The 19602-nt window shown below is 36.3% G+C and overlaps 3 protein-coding genes across 3 annotated transcripts; 1 reads left to right on the forward strand and 2 right to left on the reverse strand.

The window, feature by feature from the left end:
• The first annotated feature begins 345 nt into the window (after window positions 1-345).
• On the forward strand, window positions 346-4229 carry LOC147295908 (uncharacterized). Its single transcript, XM_086234275.1, has 6 exons — window positions 346-727; window positions 861-972; window positions 1063-1148; window positions 1234-1322; window positions 3718-3997; window positions 4116-4229. The coding sequence occupies exons 1-6, from the start codon at window positions 534-536 to the stop codon at window positions 4123-4125; spliced, it is 771 nt and encodes a 256-aa protein (XP_086090401.1). The 5' UTR covers window positions 346-533; the 3' UTR covers window positions 4126-4229.
• A 3769-nt stretch (window positions 4230-7998) lies between these two features.
• Window positions 7999-8714, reverse strand: FTRA2 (ferredoxin/thioredoxin reductase subunit A (variable subunit) 2). Its single transcript, XM_086230514.1, has one exon. The coding sequence runs from the start codon at window positions 8642-8644 to the stop codon at window positions 8174-8176; it is 471 nt and encodes a 156-aa protein (XP_086086640.1). The 5' UTR covers window positions 8645-8714; the 3' UTR covers window positions 7999-8173.
• A 544-nt stretch (window positions 8715-9258) lies between these two features.
• LCBK1 (long-chain base (LCB) kinase 1) lies at window positions 9259-19330 on the reverse strand. Its single transcript, XM_086230513.1, has 9 exons — window positions 19130-19330; window positions 18272-18948; window positions 17762-18133; window positions 15864-15957; window positions 15708-15745; window positions 15082-15228; window positions 12131-12230; window positions 10153-11090; window positions 9259-9771 (listed from the first exon to the last, which is right to left on the reverse strand). The coding sequence occupies exons 2-9, from the start codon at window positions 18746-18748 to the stop codon at window positions 9619-9621; spliced, it is 2319 nt and encodes a 772-aa protein (XP_086086639.1). The 5' UTR covers window positions 18749-18948; window positions 19130-19330; the 3' UTR covers window positions 9259-9618.
• Window positions 19331-19602: the final 272 nt, after the last annotated feature.

The raw sequence follows: 19602 nt of genomic DNA on the forward strand, positions 1-19602 counted from the left end.
TTATCTACTCATTGAACTAATTGGAGTCTTTAATATTGAATGTCATAGAAAATTTTCTGATTTTTCTATGTAGGAGGAGGATATATAGCTCAAACCTTTATTAAATATTATTTATTTATGGAAGGAGTAGTGCTATTAATGCGGCCTTCAATTCCTATTTTTAGACTCACTCTTGTGTAATTTTTCGGTGTAATCGTAATATGAGTACGTGGTGTTACTAAATAGAGATGGAAATTAAAAACATATATATGATTGGATAATAGGGATGGGAGCCAATAATAGCGCCACTCTTTGTTGGTTTCATTTGTTAATTTTGGGAAGAATGAGATGAAGAAAAATGAAGTTCTCCTAACGTACATGATCTTATCAATGATCAAACCATTATGTTTTTTATTTATAGACAAAAAGTTGGAATAAAGAGTTCTCCCACAGTATATTGTAATAATATATATAATATTTTATTCATTGTTTTTATTTTTGCCTGAATTTTGTTTGTTTATTGTAATAAAATTAAATATGAAGATGAACTGCAAATGCAGAATGGGATTTGGCAAGATACTACGGAGTGCTTCTCCTTGAAGGACCTTTGGGAGTTTTACAAAGAGTGGAGTTGCTTTGGTGCTGGTGTCCCGATTCTATTGAACAGTGGCGATAGTGTCGTACAGTACTTTTCTCCATCCTTATCTGCTCTCCAAATATATACTAGGAAACCCATTAAGTATTCCAGGTATTTAAAATTAGTTAATTTAATTTCATCTTTCTCCTGCTCTCTCAAACAAGTGCATGTGATTCATTTGAGTTGTGGTAACATGGTTGGGGATGAAACTGGAGAGTGACAAAAAATCTGTTTCTTTGAGTAGGACCTCAGATGATTCTACCAGTGACCATGAAACAATTGATCGCTTTGGCCACCTGTATTGCAAGTACAATGAAACTATTAGTCCTTATGATAGATTTCCCTTAACTGACAAGGTAAGTATCCGAATAATCCTCTATTTCTTTAAAGTTAATACAACTAATTCCTTGTTTTGATCATATATATGTAATGGAATGTTTGATCAGATGAATGAATTAGCTAAGACTTATCCTGGCTTGGTCAAGTTTCAAAGCGTGGAGCTCTCTCCTTATAGCTGGATTGCTGTTGCTTGGTATGTATGATTTATTCTTCTTATTACTAGTCATGTCATTTTCAAGTGAGGACTCCACTACAAATGCTTCTTCACTGTTTATTAGGTATCCTATCTATCAAATTCCATTGGCAAGGAATGCCAAGGAATTATCTGCATGTTTCATCACTTATCACACATTATCCTCTTTTCAAGGTAAAATGTCTTCCCTTTCTCTGTCTCCCTCATTTGGAATTCTGTTATTTATTTCTATGCATGCCTTGTTTACTTTTCTAAGCATACTTTGTTTACTTTTCTAAGCATATTTAATTACATTTATATATTCTAACTTTCTTTAATTTTTTATACCTTTTATGAGATTTAATATCTTTGATTCCTTGCAGTTATATGAGACACAATTTTTAATCAATCATCTATATATATGCAATTCTTTCCTTATATATACTTCATAAAATTAGATTGCCATTCAAGACTTGCTCAAGGTGGTAGCTAAATGTAGAGAACGCTGCTATAACTGCAACACATATATTACACCATATATGATAAGTCCATATTGCAGTATCTAAATTAATATAAACGAACAATATAGTGCACAAAGATTATTGAATATCTTAAATCTATTTACAGACTAAAACAGTACATTACAATATACTAGAAAAGTGCTTATTGCCTAATTTAATAATGTATTTCCCCTTGATCCAACAGTTAGCTCTTGGAATCAAGTTTCTTCAATCATACACTATGTACTAGCATTTTGGACGAGTATGTTTGTCTCCTTTCTTTCTCTCTGGGGTAGAATTTTAACTTCCATTGAAATTTGAGGGATTCTGAGGTTGTGGGCTTTGCTCTTTCCTCTCCTTGATTGCGATCATTTCATTGTCACCATCTACACTTGATAGTAGGCTTTGGGGTCTTGAGTCATCAGGTATTTCCTCATTTAAGTCTTTTTTCAACACATTAAACGTGAATCACGCAGTCACTATTCCAGTCCATCCCTTAGATTTGGAAGGCCTAGGTGCCAATGTCCAATTCTTTCCTTGGATTGTTGCAAGCAAATACTTGTGAAGTCCTTCAACGGAAGAGGCCATATTTGTGTCTATTGATTTCTTCACTGGTGTACTCATTGTCCAGTGACTGAGATTGTGGTATAATTTGTTTCAAGCTTCTAGGTTGAGCTGGGTGCTGCCCTCATCATGTAATGCTTTGTTTGTGGAGAGTTTTTGTGCTTTCAGTAGTGGGGAGAGAGCAAAGGTGCTGTGGAGATGTGGAGTGTTAGCCATTCTTTAGGTTATATGGACGGAAAGGAATAATTAATCTTTGAGGGGAAAGAGGGGGAATCTGTGGATTGCTTATGAGATAGGGCTAGATTTTGGGCTTCACTTTCAGCATCAGTTTCTTCTTTCCGTCACTGTCCTTTCTTTCTTCTTAACTTGGACTAGGATGTGACTGTTTCTTAGGTTTATTTGATTCTAGTTGTCTGGTTTTTGCTTTGATTTGTTTGTTTAGTAGTTGTTTTGACTTGCACTTCAGTTAAGGATGTCCTGTTTTTTGTCAGCTTTAGGCTTGTTTTGTTCTTGTGAACTACTTGGGTCCACTTTGTTAGTACATCTCAATTCTTATATATTAATATTTCCATTCGGTTTCCTATAAAAAAACATGTATTAAACACCCAATCAGTGCCTTCTTCTCCCTTGGATCATAAATCTTCCAAAGTGTATATTTTTGGATCCTTCAAGTACATATGTATGTTTACCACAGACCCAATCTTTAATGTCTTTGTACTTGGAAAATCCAAACCCTAAACCCTAAGATAAAGAATAGTGGCAAACTCAAGCACTGAAAGAAACCCTGTTTAATTGTTTCATATACCTATATCCCAAAGCTTGGAACAAACTCTTTTTTGGTCCCTCATGTTCTGAGGATTTGAGACAAATTAACCCTGTCCCTCTCGTTTGGTGTTGTATCCAATCTTACATGTCTACAAATACAAATGTCTCTGAAATTCTTACAAACTCATCTCTTATAACTGTAAATGTTTCATATACCTATATTAACACTTATCGTTTATATTAAAGTATTCTATGGGGATTATCTTTTCTAATTTTATGGGCATAGGTGGGATTTTACTCAGTTAAATGTATTTTTCTTCAGGACAGGTTTTTACCTTTATATGTTTGATATTTGAATTTGGTATATATTGATACACTTTCACTTATCTTGAAATAACGTGTAATTTATCAGTGGTTGGATTCATGTAATTTTGTTAATACTTAATAGTATAAGATACAAATTTACTGGGAGCTAGATTGCAGATTCTGAGATAACATGGGAGCTTAAAAAGTTGTTTAGTCTCCTTGTAAGAAGCAAGTTGGACGCTCCAAAATCATTTTCCATATGCCAGCACAAGAGAGATTGTTGAAGTGTATAGTAATTGAATTGATAAAAAGCATTAGTTGAATGATTATTAGCATCTAATTAACCATATACTTGAAATGATGCATATGATGGTGAGTTTTCTGATAAGATCAAACTTTGTGAAACTTTATAATGGTTGGAACTGAACTTTCCTTTTGTATTTGTTGGTTCTTAGGGCTCCCAAGTAGAATATCAGAGGAAGATGAGAGGTTTCAATGCATTAATACATTGGGAAAGGAACATGGAGGCAGGCTGCAGCTAGAAAGAGATGGCAGCAGAGGTGAAATTGTTCTTCCTCCTTTTGCGGTGGCCACTTATAAGATGTATGGGGAAATTTGGACAAATCCTAAGACTGAGGATAAGGAAAAGATTGCCTCTTATCTGAATGCTGCAAATTCCTGGTTGAAGCAACACAAATTCCAGCACCATGACTTCAATTTCTTCATGTCTCGTAGGTAGTCATGTCCATCCTCAGCTAATTACCTTCTTTTGTTTACAAGTTCTAATTTGAACCTTGGACATAGTTCAGATGCTATGGTTTCCCGTTAATAATATACAAAACTTATGTTGAAGGTACAATTGATCACAAAGACATCCAAAATAGAGCTTTCGTGAGCTTATGAGACAATGAGTTTTAAGGAATGAAATGCATGCGAATTTCATATTTATGTCTATATATTGTGTCCAGAGGGGCCTGATGGTTTTCTTTTTTGCATGTGGATATTATTTCCTATATCATTGAGTTGCAGCATTTAGTTGTTGACCTCATATGCCTGTCAAAATTTCTGATTTTCTCATGTTGGGCAAATAAATGGAATACAAGTTTGGTTTAGAATGAACTTGGCATGATAATTTTGGATGAGCTCTACTGAGTTTAAGCTTAGGTTGAGCTCAATTGCTTCATAGATGTCCGAACTAGAAGCCCTTTCTAGATCTCTATAGATCTGGAGTAACTTCCTCTTTGAAGAAAATGTTTCAAACCCACTCTATTGAAAATGCATTTCTTGACCTTACTGGAATGTGGATTATTCTAACAATACATATCCTAATTGATTCCAACACTCTTGTCTCTCATTGATCTCAAAATCTACAACTACGAAAAACCCCTGAAGACAACTAGGTGTTCTGTAAAAAATTGGAATTACTAGTAGTCTATGGATTGGCTTTCTAGAGAAATAATTTAGGTCAAATTACGTACCTCTATGGTTTTGAATCATATTTTAATATTAATCCCACGGTTATAATTTTCAGATAATACTCTTGTAATCAAATTCGTTACCGATCTCAATTTAACTTGAGACATGTGTCAGTTCTCTATTGGTTTTCGAGTCATCTATTTATTTTTATTCTTTTTTTCTAAACGAAGAGACTTTTATAAACACACCATAACATAAACAGTTACTCTATTTCACTACAGGTTTCTGCGGGGTCACTTCCATTTTATTACATTGTAAACCACCAAAGATGGCGGACCCATGGTGCTCACCAGCCTCCCTGATGTTGGTGTTGCCAAGGAAAACAAAGAATCTATATTCTTTGAGTTTATAAAAAAAAAAATAGTTACAATTTTCTTTTAAGATTTATTACTTCTAAGGGCAAAAAACTTCTTCAATTACTCAAAACTCTGTCAAATGACATCTACTTAATTTGTTACTCAAAATAATTGTTTGTGCACATCCGCTAGCTAGTTAGATCGTCGAGTGCTCAACACTTTAACCGAGCACTGAGCAGCTGCATCTGCAGTTGCCACTTGAGATTTTTTTTTGTTTTTCTACTTGAATCTAATATTTGTGGGGGTTTTTTTTTTTAGTGTTAAGTATGTTTTGGATTGATTAGTATTTGTTTTATTGAGAATATATAATGTAACTACAATATTGTAACTGTAGATACAATAAATTATAGATGTAGCTACGAGTCATGTAGAAACAAATAAAGAATTTGAATTCATGGTCGGTGGTAATAGTGCCACTTTTACTAGGTCATGCTAGTTACAAATATGAAGGTATTATAAATATTTGCAAAATGCTAGTTTCCCTAAATCAACTAAGGAAGGTCATGGTGCACAGAGTAAAGGAAGAACTCCCAAATGAAGTGGATCCTCTACCAGATTTTTTGGTACCCAAACTGTACGAGACTATTAATTATGGCCATCCAAATTGTTTACATTGTGCCGTTTAAATATTTTCGCTGTTCTGTCGTGCATGCATGAAGGGACCTTCTCTCTTTTCATCATTTGCAGAGACCTCTTCTCCTCTACAATTCATTCTCTCTTTTCATCAGTAAATCATCTCCATTTCTCTACAACCATACAAGTTCCACTCTCACCTCACCTCCATCTCATATACCCACTTCCTACAAAGTATCAAATTTAATGTTGTTGGAAAAAGAATTAGACTTGATAATGAAGAAACCCATTAGTAATGATACAGAAGCTCATTAAAGAATTAGATCCTAGAAATTGACTTCCTCTTTTCAACAGTAGATCCGATGGTTTGTACTGTTGCTGCCGGAAAAAGAAAAAAGAAACCCAACTTACTGAAATGGGAAAATTTTTATCCTCTAAGAAAAAGTGGGTATGAGAGGGAGCTTAGGTAGAGATAAAATGGTGGTTTATTGATAAAAATAGAGAAGGAGATGTAGGAGGCGACTAATGAGAGGAGCTCTCTGCAAGTGATGAAAAGAGAGTGATATAACAAAAAGAACAATGAACAGTGAACCAAAAAAATTAAAACAGTAATGATGTGGCACAATGTCAACCATATGATTCTTTTGGATGGCCGTAATTAATAGTCTGGTATCGAAAAAATTGGTAGGAGATCTACTTCCCTTCCAAAATCCTAAAACTAAATACAGGAATTTTTCTTAGGTGCGGATGATTGGCACTTGTTTCTTTGCGTGTGTGTATAGGATGATGTGCTTCTATACAAGCTTCTTGTATAAAAGCATGTGCTAAACGCATCTGCAAAAAAAAAAAATAAGGGCAGAGTGCAAACATCCTCTCTAGAGAAGGACTGCTAAATACAGAATATCTCCTTCCAATACATATTTAAATGGTGCAAAATAGGAATCCAGACTCTGCAAGAAAGCACTTAAAAAACATTCTTATAAAACAAACTCCATAAAAGCTTTTGATAACAAAGAAATATGCATACACCTTTTGGAGGAAGTGTATGTATTTCCTAAAAAAATTTTATGTATTAAGATGCATGCCTTTATATGTAAAAATAAAAACCATGCATATACTAATGAGCTTCAGTTGCACCAACGCCTACACTATATAACAAAGAACTAAGCAAAAAGCTGACTTCCTTAATGATAAAAATGAATGCGCTTAATGATCAAGGTAGCAGTCTGCTCTAAAGAAAAAATATGATGACGATGACATTAAAGCTCCACATAAGCTTAGGCTTCTATTCTCACTGTCTAAGCAAATTTATACCAGTTTTCCGGGCTCACCCTGGTATTAAGGCTAAGAATTCATATACAGATTGTTCCAATGGATCATAACATTCAACTAAGAGGATAAAAACCAAAACTAATTAACTGAATCCAGTATAAAGTCCAGGAACAAACTAAAGTAGAAAGTGAGAGAATCTTAAAAGCACGGTGGAAAAACAGAAAGAGAACATATTAGAAGTAACAAAAGTATGCCTTCAGTACAAAAGAAATCCAACACTAACAAAATAATCATCAACATGTAATCCTGCAGAGATCAGTTCTAGGCCAGGATAAGTTGGTCCAACCCTGCTGAAAATAGAATTCTAAACAATGAAAGAACCTTCTATATTCTTGTTGAATTTGGACTGAACATTGGATTCTGGTAACCGTCTTGAACATGTGATAAAAAGCCCAGTGTATTGAGCAAACTAGCTGAGGGCACATTCCACAGATAATGTCCTGGTTTTAATTAATTATCCTGATTAACGTCCAGCAAAAGTGTCTTAAACAACTTGGCTTCCTAGCAATGATATACTAATTTCTTTTTTGCGAGACTCCATTAAATAACTTGGGATTAGCATTATAATCCACCTCCACGATCATTAAAGCAATCAATTAAAGAACTCCAGGATGCCACAACAGCAACCTCTCTCAAATTTGTCCTTGTTATCAATTCCAGTCTATGAAACAATAAGGCAAAATACTCTCTTTTTTGATTTATCAATGCAACTCTAGCTAAGGGTTGGGCAATGGGCAGGCTACCCAGTTTGGAAGCCCTCTTTGCCTAACCAAATTTCAACAATACCAAAATAGGGGGTGAGATTCATGAGCAAATACTTTCAAAGAATGAAAATTCGAAATAGCTCTGCTTTGTTAAGAAATCTCTTGACTAAATTTTTGTTACATACACTAGAATGTGACTCGGGACAAAGCGAAATACAATTGTGCATGAATCTCGAGCCACTTAAAGAGTCATTCTAACATCAAACATCAATGCTTAATCAATTTAATAGATTGGTTAAACCAAAAAGATCAACTAGATATGGGCAATGGAAATAATGACAAGAGAATAAGATGTCGATTCGTGCGAAATACATACAAATAAAATAGAATCCATGTGGCTAATGTTATTTGATATATAATGAGAGAGAGAGAGGGGGGTAATAGCCTGATATATATGGATGATCCATTGATCAAAGGTAATCGAACTCGTCCTCCTTGAGATGGGCGAAGAACTTAACAGGGCCACGGTCTTGGACATCGACAACGAACTGCACCTTATAAGGGAGATTCGCCGAAATCCGCTTGCCCTTCCAGAGGCCAACATACTGCTTGAGCTCACCTTCCATGGCAGTGATGTCGACCTCTGGCACTCTCGGCACGTGGTACACCTTGAGAGGTACCTTCACCCTAACCCTAGCTCCGATTTTGGTGGATGCGGAGGTTGATGGAGACGCATCGGCCTCGGAGTCTGATCTGATAGCGACCTCGCAAATAATCCTTCTACTTTTCCTCCTTGGGGCGAAAGCGGTGGGAGTCAGTTTGTGAGGTGGAAATGAGATTGCGCAAGAACAAGCGAATGAAAATGATAATGATTTCATTTGTCCGCCATCTGCGGCTGTGGCTGCGCCTGAACTTAATAAGCCAACTGTTGCTGTACTCATCGTTTCTGCCTGCCTCTCTACTGTCTATCTTATCATTCTTATCCAAAGACACTCAATCACTCTTCGACCATAAAAAAATCTCACAATTCCTTGTTTTTGTTTTCTCTGTTTTATTAATTTAAATATATTTTGTTTTTTTATTAACAATAACATCTGTCTTTATTTTTACTTTAATTGAGCATATTTTTGCAACAGAGAAAAAACAATTGAAAATTAATAAATTAAGAATATGAATAGTCTCCGCATGTATACTTTACCACTTGTCTGTGCGATCTCACTCAAATCCTGACAGGTGTGTCAAAGTGAGCATCACAACTTGATTCTTCCTCATCGCAAACGAATGGGCAATAACCACTCTACCGAGCTCTCACTTTACTCCTCTAGTGTTTCCTCGAGCCAATCGTTTTAACTTTTAACTTGAAATCGTTTTAAAGTTTGGGACCAATATGTATGCATGTAACTATATAACTATATATAGTAAGTTTGGGACCAATGAGTGCATAACTACATTTTTTTTCAAGTTATGCTTACATGCAAGGAAGTTTATGAAAAAATATCAAGTTATATGTAATCCAAATAAATGAACTAGGGCGAACATATCTGAACAACTGGTGGCTGATCAATTGTTAACAAAATAAATATCATATGAAGATGAAGATGATCACAGGAAAGTGTGTGCCAGAGTCGTAAATACACAAGCAGCTCGCACCAGATAGCAAAAAAGGGACAAGGTTACATAATCCGCAAATGAAATAAGAGCCAGAAACCAATAAACAACAACAGATAAACATAGCCGAACAAAAAATTTACAGGCGCCTCAGCTGTTTAAAGGTGCAACGGCTAAGGGTCAAACAGAAATAGTGCAGACGGTCTTCTAGTAGGTATATGGACAATCTTGCATATTCCATAAAGTGAAAAAGAGGATAGATGCCCCTAGCACCCAATAAAGAGATCCAGAAGAAGATGCATGGTAGTCAGACATGATGGCTAAGGGTGCGACCAATAAGTCTGCATTGTTCTGGAAGTAAAGAAGAAATGACTTGCCCATTAAGTGGAAAAAGCTCTCCATCGATGCCACAACCATTATGGGTGTGCTTTCCTGATGCCTTAATCTTCACAGACTTTACCTGCAATGGAAGACCAAATTAGGGAGCCCCCTCTATAAAATTTTACGTATTTTTTTAATTAAGCACCTGCACAAGAAACAGCATATAAAACCTCCGATGCCCTCCATCCCCAGAAGGCCAGAACCCAACCACAAAAAGGAAACTAAAGTGCATCTTATTGTTTTTACCAATGACAGAACGTGATCAAGAATCTGCCATGTGCCTTCTTCTGGACCATGACAGAACATGATCAAGAATCTGCCAATCAAGTGACAACTTTGCCACTTACTGTTTGCTTCAACCAGCATGTGAAGTGCACTCAAATTGCAGCTTCATGGTCTCAATAAATGCAGTTAGTCAAAACCCTAAGTGCAAAGGCATTACTGGAGTAAATGCCCATACCTTGACATTTTCAACGTATGGCAGTGAAAGGTGTCTACCCATCTGCAGCAGCATGAAAAACCTCAACAGCCTTAATCGCCCACTTCCATGAACTAGGAGCAAATCCAAGGTGTTGTCATCATGCTCAGCTTTTGGTGCCACCACTTGGGAACTCTGAACAGTTCTGCACGCATGATTGCAAACCAGAATACCAAGAAACTGGCCCTTATTCACAACCCATTTATCTTCATATCTAGGCACAACTTCCCTTGTTCCTGCTTCCACATCATCTGATGGCCCTGGCAATTCAATAGGATTTTCCACATCCCAATTAGGTTCGGTGTCCCACTTCGGTTCAGCATCCCAAATTGGACCTGGATCAGACAGGGTTGATGATATATCTTCTTTATCATTTGTTCCAGCATTGCCCCAAGAAGATCTAGAGGAATCATGTGTGGCTGTCAATCCAGTCCATCCTTTATCTGTCCTCGACTTTGACCGAGTCCTTGGCCAATTTGGAGTTGTTGACAGAGGTAGCTGAGGATGAATAACTTCTGGCTCTGCAGTTACATTGCTCCTTCCAGTTGATAGTCGTTTTGATTTTGGATCTAGGCCACGCACATACTCAGATGGTTCAATGCTAGCATGAGTGCTACTGCAGGTTGTATCCAAGTCTCCTCCAGACATTTGACTGGGAGTCATAATGGAGTCAATACTTGATAAACTAGAGGCTCTTGGAATCCCATCTGTGTTTGATCTCCTCATAATGTCTATGTATAGGTCTGACATGTCAACTACTTCCTTTTCTGCTGAGAGTTTTCCTTCTAGATCCTCTTTTGCTGCTGGAAGATATTCAATGTCATAGCTGTACTTCGGTAGGCATAAGAATTTGAGAAATCCAGCAACAAAATAACGCAGAGGACCAAAGCGCTTCTGATATTTCTCAGAAAGCTCCAACACTGCAACCAATTCAATGAACCAATGTTACCAACCCATCTGTCAAAGAACCAATGGATCGTAAAGCTATTAATAAAATTTAACAGCCACAGGACACAACAATATTGAATACAGAGGCTTTGGACTAGCTGCCAATCCGTACACACACACAGTAAAATTTTTGCAGTAAAACTTTAGCAAAAACAATTATCGTCGAGAGAGAGAGAGAGAGAGAGAGAGTTTATTCTTTGAAATGATGTACTTTAAAAAATAAAGTCTACTAATGTCTTAACACATATTGCAAACTTTCACACACATACACAGAGTGTTCTAATATCTTGATCACCATTGATCATGAAAATCCATGATCACCATTGGAGTTTGATCCAACAATTGTTGACCATGAATTTTCAGTCAATGGTAAAAAGTAAAATACTACTAATGCAATATAGATGGAATGGCTAGAGATATAAGATTGACTGGGAATTTGGTAAATATTATGTACATGATAAAAACATTAATCCAAAGGTAGGTCATTGGAAGGCTTGAGATTTATGTCAAAAATAACTCAACTTAAATTAGAACTTCTTAAACAAATATAGAAAATAAGAACATCAGATGACTCTGATCAATCTTAAAAACTTCCTAATAATTTAATAACATGTAATTCGAAGACTATCAGAAAGGAAGGAAAGAAGGAAGGAGAGAAGGAGAGGCTCAAGAGGGAGAAGCTCAACTGTGTTTTCATACTATCAGTTGGATTCGGACCAAGCACCAACAAACAAGTGAAAAATTGAATACTAGGACTGAAATCTAAAGTCCACATGCTTGATGCTTTCAGGGAAACTTAAAAGTTAAAACCCATAGAATTCAAGCCAACTAAAGTGTTTCAAAATCCAAACAGGGATTGACTAAACATGAAAACCACAGAGTAAGATAAAAGTATTGCATTAATAGTCTTTATTCACCTAGTTTGCTGATAAAATCTAGAGGAGATGAAATATTGGTTCACCACATTACAGATTAAGCTCATAAAGATTTAATCCTAAGTATCAGAAATTACCATCACTCACAAAACCATAATATGATACCGTCATCCCAAAGTGAATAACACCAGTCTGAATCCACTCAACAGCAAAAACATCTGTAGCAGTAAGACCCCCCTGAAACCAACAAAAAAGCACATCATTCAACTTTTTTTTTTTTTTTTTTGAAAAGATCATATCAATTTAAATGAATACTAATAAACGTAATGAGAACCTTACAGATAAGAATGTAGTTGAGAGGTCCTTACATAACTCCAAAAAAAACAAAAAAAATTAATGAATAAATAAATTAATGAGATCTTAAATTGTTATGCAATATAGCTGATAAGAGGTTAAATGGAATCGACTTTGGGTGTGCCCTTGAGTGTTGAGTTTGTCTGTCCTCCAAAGCCTTCCAATGAATTTGGGGTGTCCAGTAGCCATACCCTAACCAGTGTCATGTCTAATTGGCATAGGTACAGAAGGATGAAGTATTAGGGTCTGTTTAAGTAGTGTTTTAGAACTAAGTATTTTCAAAATATTTACAGACCATAACAAAGTTCGCCATATCAGTCTCATGCTCACCCAGTTGGTAAGAAATTGATTGCAGCAAATTTAGAGCACTTCTTTGCACACACAGACACATAAAAAAGTGAATTGATTGCAGTAAGAAATTGATTGCAAAAAATTTAACACGCAGACAGACATATATACCCCAGTGATTTACCTCATCCAAGATCAACAATTGGAGGAGAAATAAAAATAAGAGGATTAAACCATTTCTTCTGACTCTTTTTCAAATTTGAGGGGTTTTCTTCGTTCCTGAGAAGGCTCTTTTTAATGCTAGCCCTTGGGACGAGAAACCCTTGTATCTGACTCAGGGTCCGCAGATTCTCCATTCCTCTCGTATATCGTCGTAACAGGTTGACGTGGATAAGGCTTATATGTAGCATAGGGGTTGAGGGTAAGGGTGCATCCTCGCAAAGCTGGTAGCACCTCTTCTAGGATTTTGACTAAACTTATAGATGATTTGACAATTTATTCTAATAAGCTACACTTTCTATTTTAAAAGGAGGGAACGGGGTGACACTTTCAGAAGTAGCAGGCTTATCAATGTCTGATGTTAAGAACTTCCTGTTTGAAGAGAGATCTAGAAAGGGCTTCTAGTTCGGACATCTATGAAGCAATTGGGGAGGCATAGGGATTCAGATAATTATTTTGAAAGGGCTCCATTCCTGATCAGCACCAATTTCCCAATACCAAGTCCCCCTTTCTCCTACATCTGGATACAAGCTCCGAGCATATCAGATGATCTTTCTTACCTTCTTCTACGGTTCTACCCCATCCCACAAAAAATCTCTCATCATTTTTTTGAACCTCTTTGCCACCCCTATTGGAATTTTGAACAAAAGATAAATAATAAGTGAGTAGACTGCTTAGAACTGCTTGAATCAACGTAAGTCAACCGTCCCTTGAAAGAAATGCTTTCTTCCAACCCTCCAACCTTTTTTCAATTCTCTCCATCACCAGATGCCAGAAATTGGCTCCCCTAGGATCGCCTCCTAAAGGAAGTTCCAAATACTTCAAGGGGCATTGTCCAACTTAATTAACATCCCAATTCCGCTGCCAACCTTTCTACTTTGATTTCTTCTGTGTTTATCCCAACGAAGGAACATTTGCCTTTATAATTTTCAAACCAGAAAGCATGCAGAAGCAATCCAAGGCTGAAATCAATTTGGCCCACTTCTGCTCATCTCCATGCACACACAAAAAAAAAAAAAAAAGGTATTGTAAAAACTGTATGTGTATGGGTAAAACTTCCACGTCCTCCCTTTCAACAACCAGCCCCGCCACCAATTGATTTTCTTGGCTTAATCAATAATCCTGCTTAAAACATCCACCAGTGGAGTGAAAAGAAAAGTTGACTGATAAGTATTCATACCTCCCTGAGCATCAGTCAGTAACTCCAAATCCACCTCCTAGTGGGGAACTAGGAATAGGTGATGCAATTATCTTTAATCATCAACTTTTGAAAAGCAGGATAATTGATTAAGCAGAATAATTGAAGATATTAGGTGCTGAGTATGCTTAATTTAGTGCCAAAAACCTTCCCAGAGAAAATGTATCAAAATCATTGAGTATAGCCCTTTCTAATATCTCCTGGTAGTTAAATTCCTAATATTGGTTTCTCCAATAAAAAAGAATATCACAACCATGCACTTTTACATACCTCACCCTCTACTAAAGTGCATCCATCCAATAAAATGTCATAAATTTTTAACCCCATAAGGCAATATTATGACGTTGGACTACGGATCACATTCCAATTCAAGCTCAAATCTATGGTTAGCATGCAATTTACACTCAGAAATAAACACTGGAATATCCTTACAGTAGGCTTCATTTATCCCATTATAGGGCACCAATACAATGGACCATAAGATTCTTAGCTGCAGGACCTACTTGTCACCCCTCACTGACATGACCTCTTCTTCAATTTAGTCATCTTTGATCATTAAACCCTCTCCCTCTCCCTCTCCCTCTCCCTCCCAAAAACACACTCATGCACATGCACCTATCCATGGGAATCGGTCTGATGCAAACAGACAGATATAATTTCAGTTAATGCCAACATATTAATATGCAATCAATAAGTTAGAGATTCTTGTTGCAGAAAGAAGACAACTCACTCAATCTTCAAACAGATCCCATGATTTTTACATTTGCACTGAAAAACTTGAATTGATTTTGTTTCAACCTGTACCTTCAGTCTTCCTTTTACCAAATGCGAGAGTTTAACGTACAATGCCATTTCAACCTAGGTTTGCTTGTGGGACAGTCTTGTAGTTCATGCAAGTTAGCTATATGATGTTGGTCTCAAATGGAAAGTTAGACTCTTTCATGGAAAATTATTTCTTGTAGCATATTTACTTTAATTGGATGTCATCTACTTTTTGTTTATAGACGTAATGAACCCTAAGCACATTACCTTGACAATAGCCATTGCAGCAGAAACTGGATCTCTAACTCCAAGAACAGTCCAAACTAATGAATTATCGGAACCAGCGGGTATAATTCCAATTGGTATGGAAATTCCTTCTTTTTGGTTGTCTCTACTAAGTAAACCATTTAGAACCTGTACACAAATCAAGTTTCGTGTAATTGTTTAAGAAAGAAAAAAGACAGAAGTGTTAATGCGGTATATAATACAATACACAGCATTGAAGTCAGCAGAACAAGTAACCAAACCAAAAAGAATAAAACAATGATGATCCTTTTTTTTTTTTTCTTAAATGTCAAACACACAGACACGGAAAGAAACAAAAGAATAGGATTCACGTTAGTGTGATATTGTTGGAGAATTTGATTGGTAAAATAATGCTAGGAGATGATTATCAAATTACATCAAATTTTCCAAGTCCTAAATGGACATTTCTTGGGTCCTCACTAGTAAGGAGTGAGGACTCACTTTGTCATAACCATATGCAAATCTTTCAATGTGTCCAAGTCAATTAAAAGTGCAGGAATAAAGCTTCCTTTAAATAAATAATTAATTTGGACACAACAAAAAGAGAGACTATTAAAAAATAGGGAATGATAAGGCAAATGATTTACCTCATTAATAATTCCATCACCCCCAACACATATGATTCCTGAAAAGAAAAATGTGGTATAAATGGACAAAAGCTCTAAAGATGATGAAGAAAATCAAAATTCACAAGGAAAACCAAAAATAAGCCATGTACTCAGATAGTGCATTATCAGTAGTACCATCAGGGCAAGTGCTGATGTCAACACTAGATGCAAGTTTCCTAGCATGACCTGCAGATGTTGTTTTGACTACCTCCACTTTGAAACCTGCAAGCTGTCACAGTTTACAGCTGCAATATGAATATGAATATGAACAGAAAGTCTGAAAGAGTTCGTTAATACCTATCACGATTCAAGCAGTCCGCGAATTCAACCATGAAGGTCAAGTAAACAAGAAAAGAGAATTATAAAGAAATGAATTAGAGAATGACTTTATAAGAGTCGTATAATATACTTCTTTACCTAGAATATACATGATTGGGCTTATCTATGAAACTAAGTTTGACATGTATGCTATCTGTAAAGGTTATAGAATCTTATATGAGGAAGCTTCAAGTAAGGATGTCCTTACTTTAAGTAAAGTCAGAGCAGAGCATCCTCTCTGGACCTACAATTCAATGATCGGAACCGTCCATACTTTAGGGCATCATTCAAAGATCACCCTTGCAAAAAATCAGCTAAATTGGAAACTGTTTAGCCAGTTTATTACTATCAACATCATTTCAATTTTATTTGACGGACTGTGTTTGTATGCACACTTTAGATGACCAAACAATTACCAATTTGACTGATTTTTTACAAGGACGATCATTGAAGAAGGACCTAAAAAATGGATGGTTCCGATCATTGATCTTCATTATTGGGTGGTACCCATAGAGGATGTTCTTACTTTTCTTAAAGTACAGACATCCTTACTTGAAGCTCCCTCCACATTTCAAAGTCTCAAGGATAGATATTTATCAAAATTTTAGACACCAATTAACAAAGCTAACATAACATACAGCTAACATTATCCCATGAATCTAAGTCGCGCTACAAATCCACCGTGCCAATCCTAACAACTTGCACAGTAGTTAAGGAGCGAAAAGAAAGTTGATCATCTTTCCATCTGTTTAGATATTTGTTTGAAGAAAAAGAGAGGGAAAGGCAACTTTCCTCGTTTGGCAGCCAATAAGTATACATATGTATATATATACACACACACACTCTAAGCGGTCAAAGGTTATCTTTGAAGAGGTTTAGACAAAACAGGAAAGCATTTGTACAAAACTAAATGACTAAGCAGTCAACCACTAACTCCTCCTTAAAATTGTACAGCTTTGGAAAAAGAGTGCACAAACTTAGAGTGATTTCCTCCAAGGTCCTCTATTTTTACCCTTCCTCAAATAAAAAGAATATACTCTTCCTCCCCCATGCTCTTTCCCTTCTCCCTGAGTTTCTTCATCCAAGTACACTCTTCAAAAAGTTTCAAACATTAAAAGCAGGGCAAGAAGTCATATGCATAGTTATCACTAGAGGCATATATAGAATTCAGACACAACTGGAGCCTTAAGAAATGAAGCATATATATATATATATATATATATATGAAAATCCAAGCTCTAACATCTACGAACTATTACTACCATCCAAAGCATATTTAACTCTCTTAAGTTTGAATCTACAATATAAAAATGTTCAAATAAACGGAAAGCATATATACACACAAGCAGCAATTCACAAATTTAAGTTTTACTTTCAGGTAAGCTGTGTGGGAGATGTAGTAAATCTAAAATAAGAATAAGCAGTTTTTTTTTAATGCTACTTGTGTACGTGGGTTGCACCCTTGGTCCTTTTCTATATTTATATTAAAAAAGGTGCATACATGAATAAAAATTGTATTTTCTTTTTGGTGAGACTAAAGATTGTATTTTCTATCACAAATAATATGTTAGATATAACATTCTACAAACAAATGGAGATGATTAAGCCTTTCACAAGTATGTGTGACATGCAGCAAATATAAATAATCTATCTCCTGAATAACAAAAAGCAGTAGAATTATCAGCTAGGATTTAGGAACAGGAAATGCATCATACCTTAAATATGGGTTCAACGATGCCATGAAAAACCTTACTTGAACGGCCACGTCCAGATCGTGGATTTAATATCACAAGCATTTTTGGCGGACTCTTACATTTGAAAATTAATTCAGGAGGAGTATCAATTGGAAGTAATTCTGAAGAAGCCTGCTTCTTAGAAGATAGCAATGGATGAGGCAAACAATTCAAATAACACTGCTGATCCGCAAACCCACCAACCCATTGAACTGCCTCTTCTATACTAGAAGCCAAGAATCGAAAGTCCTTGCGACTTCTTCGAGGTTTCATAAAACAAGAAAGGCCACAGGAACCCTTTTTTAAGGGATATGAATGCACAGTAAAATGTCTGAGACCAACATTGTATGAAACCTGCAGAAGCAGTTAAAGAAAGCGATTACTGATTCCTATTTCATTCCAAAGAGGAAAGAAACCTTGTGATTTGTAAATGTTGTAACATGTAGCTATGATCATGTTTTGGGGGTTAATGTAGGAGGAGGAAGTGCTTACTGAGATAACATCGTCAAGATGCAGCATGTTGGAACCCCAAATTAAAGCCTTGCTGGTAAGCTTAGCATCAACAGCTTCCTGGTTGGCAATGTCAGCAGAGGAACAGTTTTGTTGTTGTGCATCAGTAGAAGGACTAGTGTTTATACTAGTGGTCTTTCTCTTGTCCAAAACTAACTTTCCAGAGAAGACAACATAGCCCAACAAATCAGACTTTTCATCTCCAGCAGTAGAAGCTGGAATGTCAATCCTGTGCTCGAAGGTCTTAAGTGTGTTGGGATCATCAGCAGAGGCAGGGGTAAGTGGAGTCTTAGAAGCCTTGATCTTGTGTCGTTTCTGTTTCTCAGGAAAAACAATTGGGGAGGAGTGCTGGCCGCCAGTAGCAGTAGCTATTTGGGAACACAATCCCAGTCGCCTAAGAGACTGCTGAGGCGTAGTCACTCTCAAACTATTCTTGGATATACTCCCACTCTTCTGCATATTATTTCTATCTTTCTTCTTCTTGCTTTTTCTTTGTAAAATTATAATTATTATTCTTGTTATTGTTATTGTTATGACTTGAAAAAGGAGAGACACGCACGCAAAGATGATCAGCAGCAGCTGGAAATGAGGTTCCAATTCTAATTGCGAAACAAAGATTACCAAGTAATTGCGGCATAAAAATGACTAGATCAACCAGCCTGCATATTTATTGTTTCAAATTAGATGGCAATTCTCCATTCAAAAATCGAATTAAACAAATCACCATTTCTACAGCTGGAGCTGGGACTCTTCAAGAAATCTAATAATAATTATCATTATTACAATTAAATACAATAATAAAAAAAATCGAGAGGGAGTCAGAAGTACAAGGCGACTTACGAACTGAGCTGAGCCGTAGATCGCAATACTGACCGGAGGTGGAGATGGAGATCTTCGGAATACAAAGTCGCACACTTTCAGTTTCAGACGTAAAAGGGCAAAGCACCCCTCTTTCCTCTTCTTTCATCGGGGTCGCCGGGTCGGGCCTCAATTATCTATCAGTTTTCCTTTTTCTATTTCTTTTTTCTATTTTTTTCTAATAATATTTTGGGTGTACCGTGTACCAGCTGCTATCAATACTTTATCAGACTATAGTCCTATTAGGACAATGGTCACCTTTGGGTGCAGCTCTATGTTCACCCCAACTAATTTAGACCAACCAAATCTTGACACCTACTATAATAACAATAATAATAAATAAAAATAAAACACAAAAGCAACCACACCGGTAGCGCTATTTGGACTTTGTAATTCAATGGCCGACCACAACTACAAGCCACGGTAACCACCAATCGTTGGAACAAACGATTCCA

Source organism: Dryas octopetala, chromosome 2 (genome assembly GCF_963921425.1).
Source record: "Dryas octopetala chromosome 2, drDryOcto1.1, whole genome shotgun sequence".
Taxonomy (NCBI): domain Eukaryota; kingdom Viridiplantae; phylum Streptophyta; class Magnoliopsida; order Rosales; family Rosaceae; genus Dryas; species Dryas octopetala.

Bases quoted from the DNA above. Each gene is read 5' to 3' on its own strand.
- LOC147295908 (XM_086234275.1), top strand. From the start codon at position 534: ATGCAGAATGGGATTTGGCAAGATACTACGGAGTGCTTCTCCTTGAAG. The intron at 728-860 runs GTATTTAAAATT...TTCTTTGAGTAG, and splicing joins AAACCCATTAAGTATTCCAG to GACCTCAGATGATTCTACCA. The intron at 1,149-1,233 runs GTATGTATGATT...ACTGTTTATTAG, and splicing joins AGCTGGATTGCTGTTGCTTG to GTATCCTATCTATCAAATTC.
- FTRA2 (XM_086230514.1), bottom strand. From the start codon at position 8,644: ATGAGTACAGCAACAGTTGGCTTATTAAGTTCAGGCGCAGCCACAGCC.
- LCBK1 (XM_086230513.1), bottom strand. From the start codon at position 18,748: ATGCAGAAGAGTGGGAGTATATCCAAGAATAGTTTGAGAGTGACTACG. The intron at 12,231-15,081 runs GTAATGTGCTTA...TGTTGGTTTCAG, and splicing joins CTGCAATGGCTATTGTCAAG to GGGGGTCTTACTGCTACAGA. The intron at 9,772-10,152 runs GTATGGGCATTT...CTTCCATTGCAG, and splicing joins CATACGTTGAAAATGTCAAG to GTAAAGTCTGTGAAGATTAA.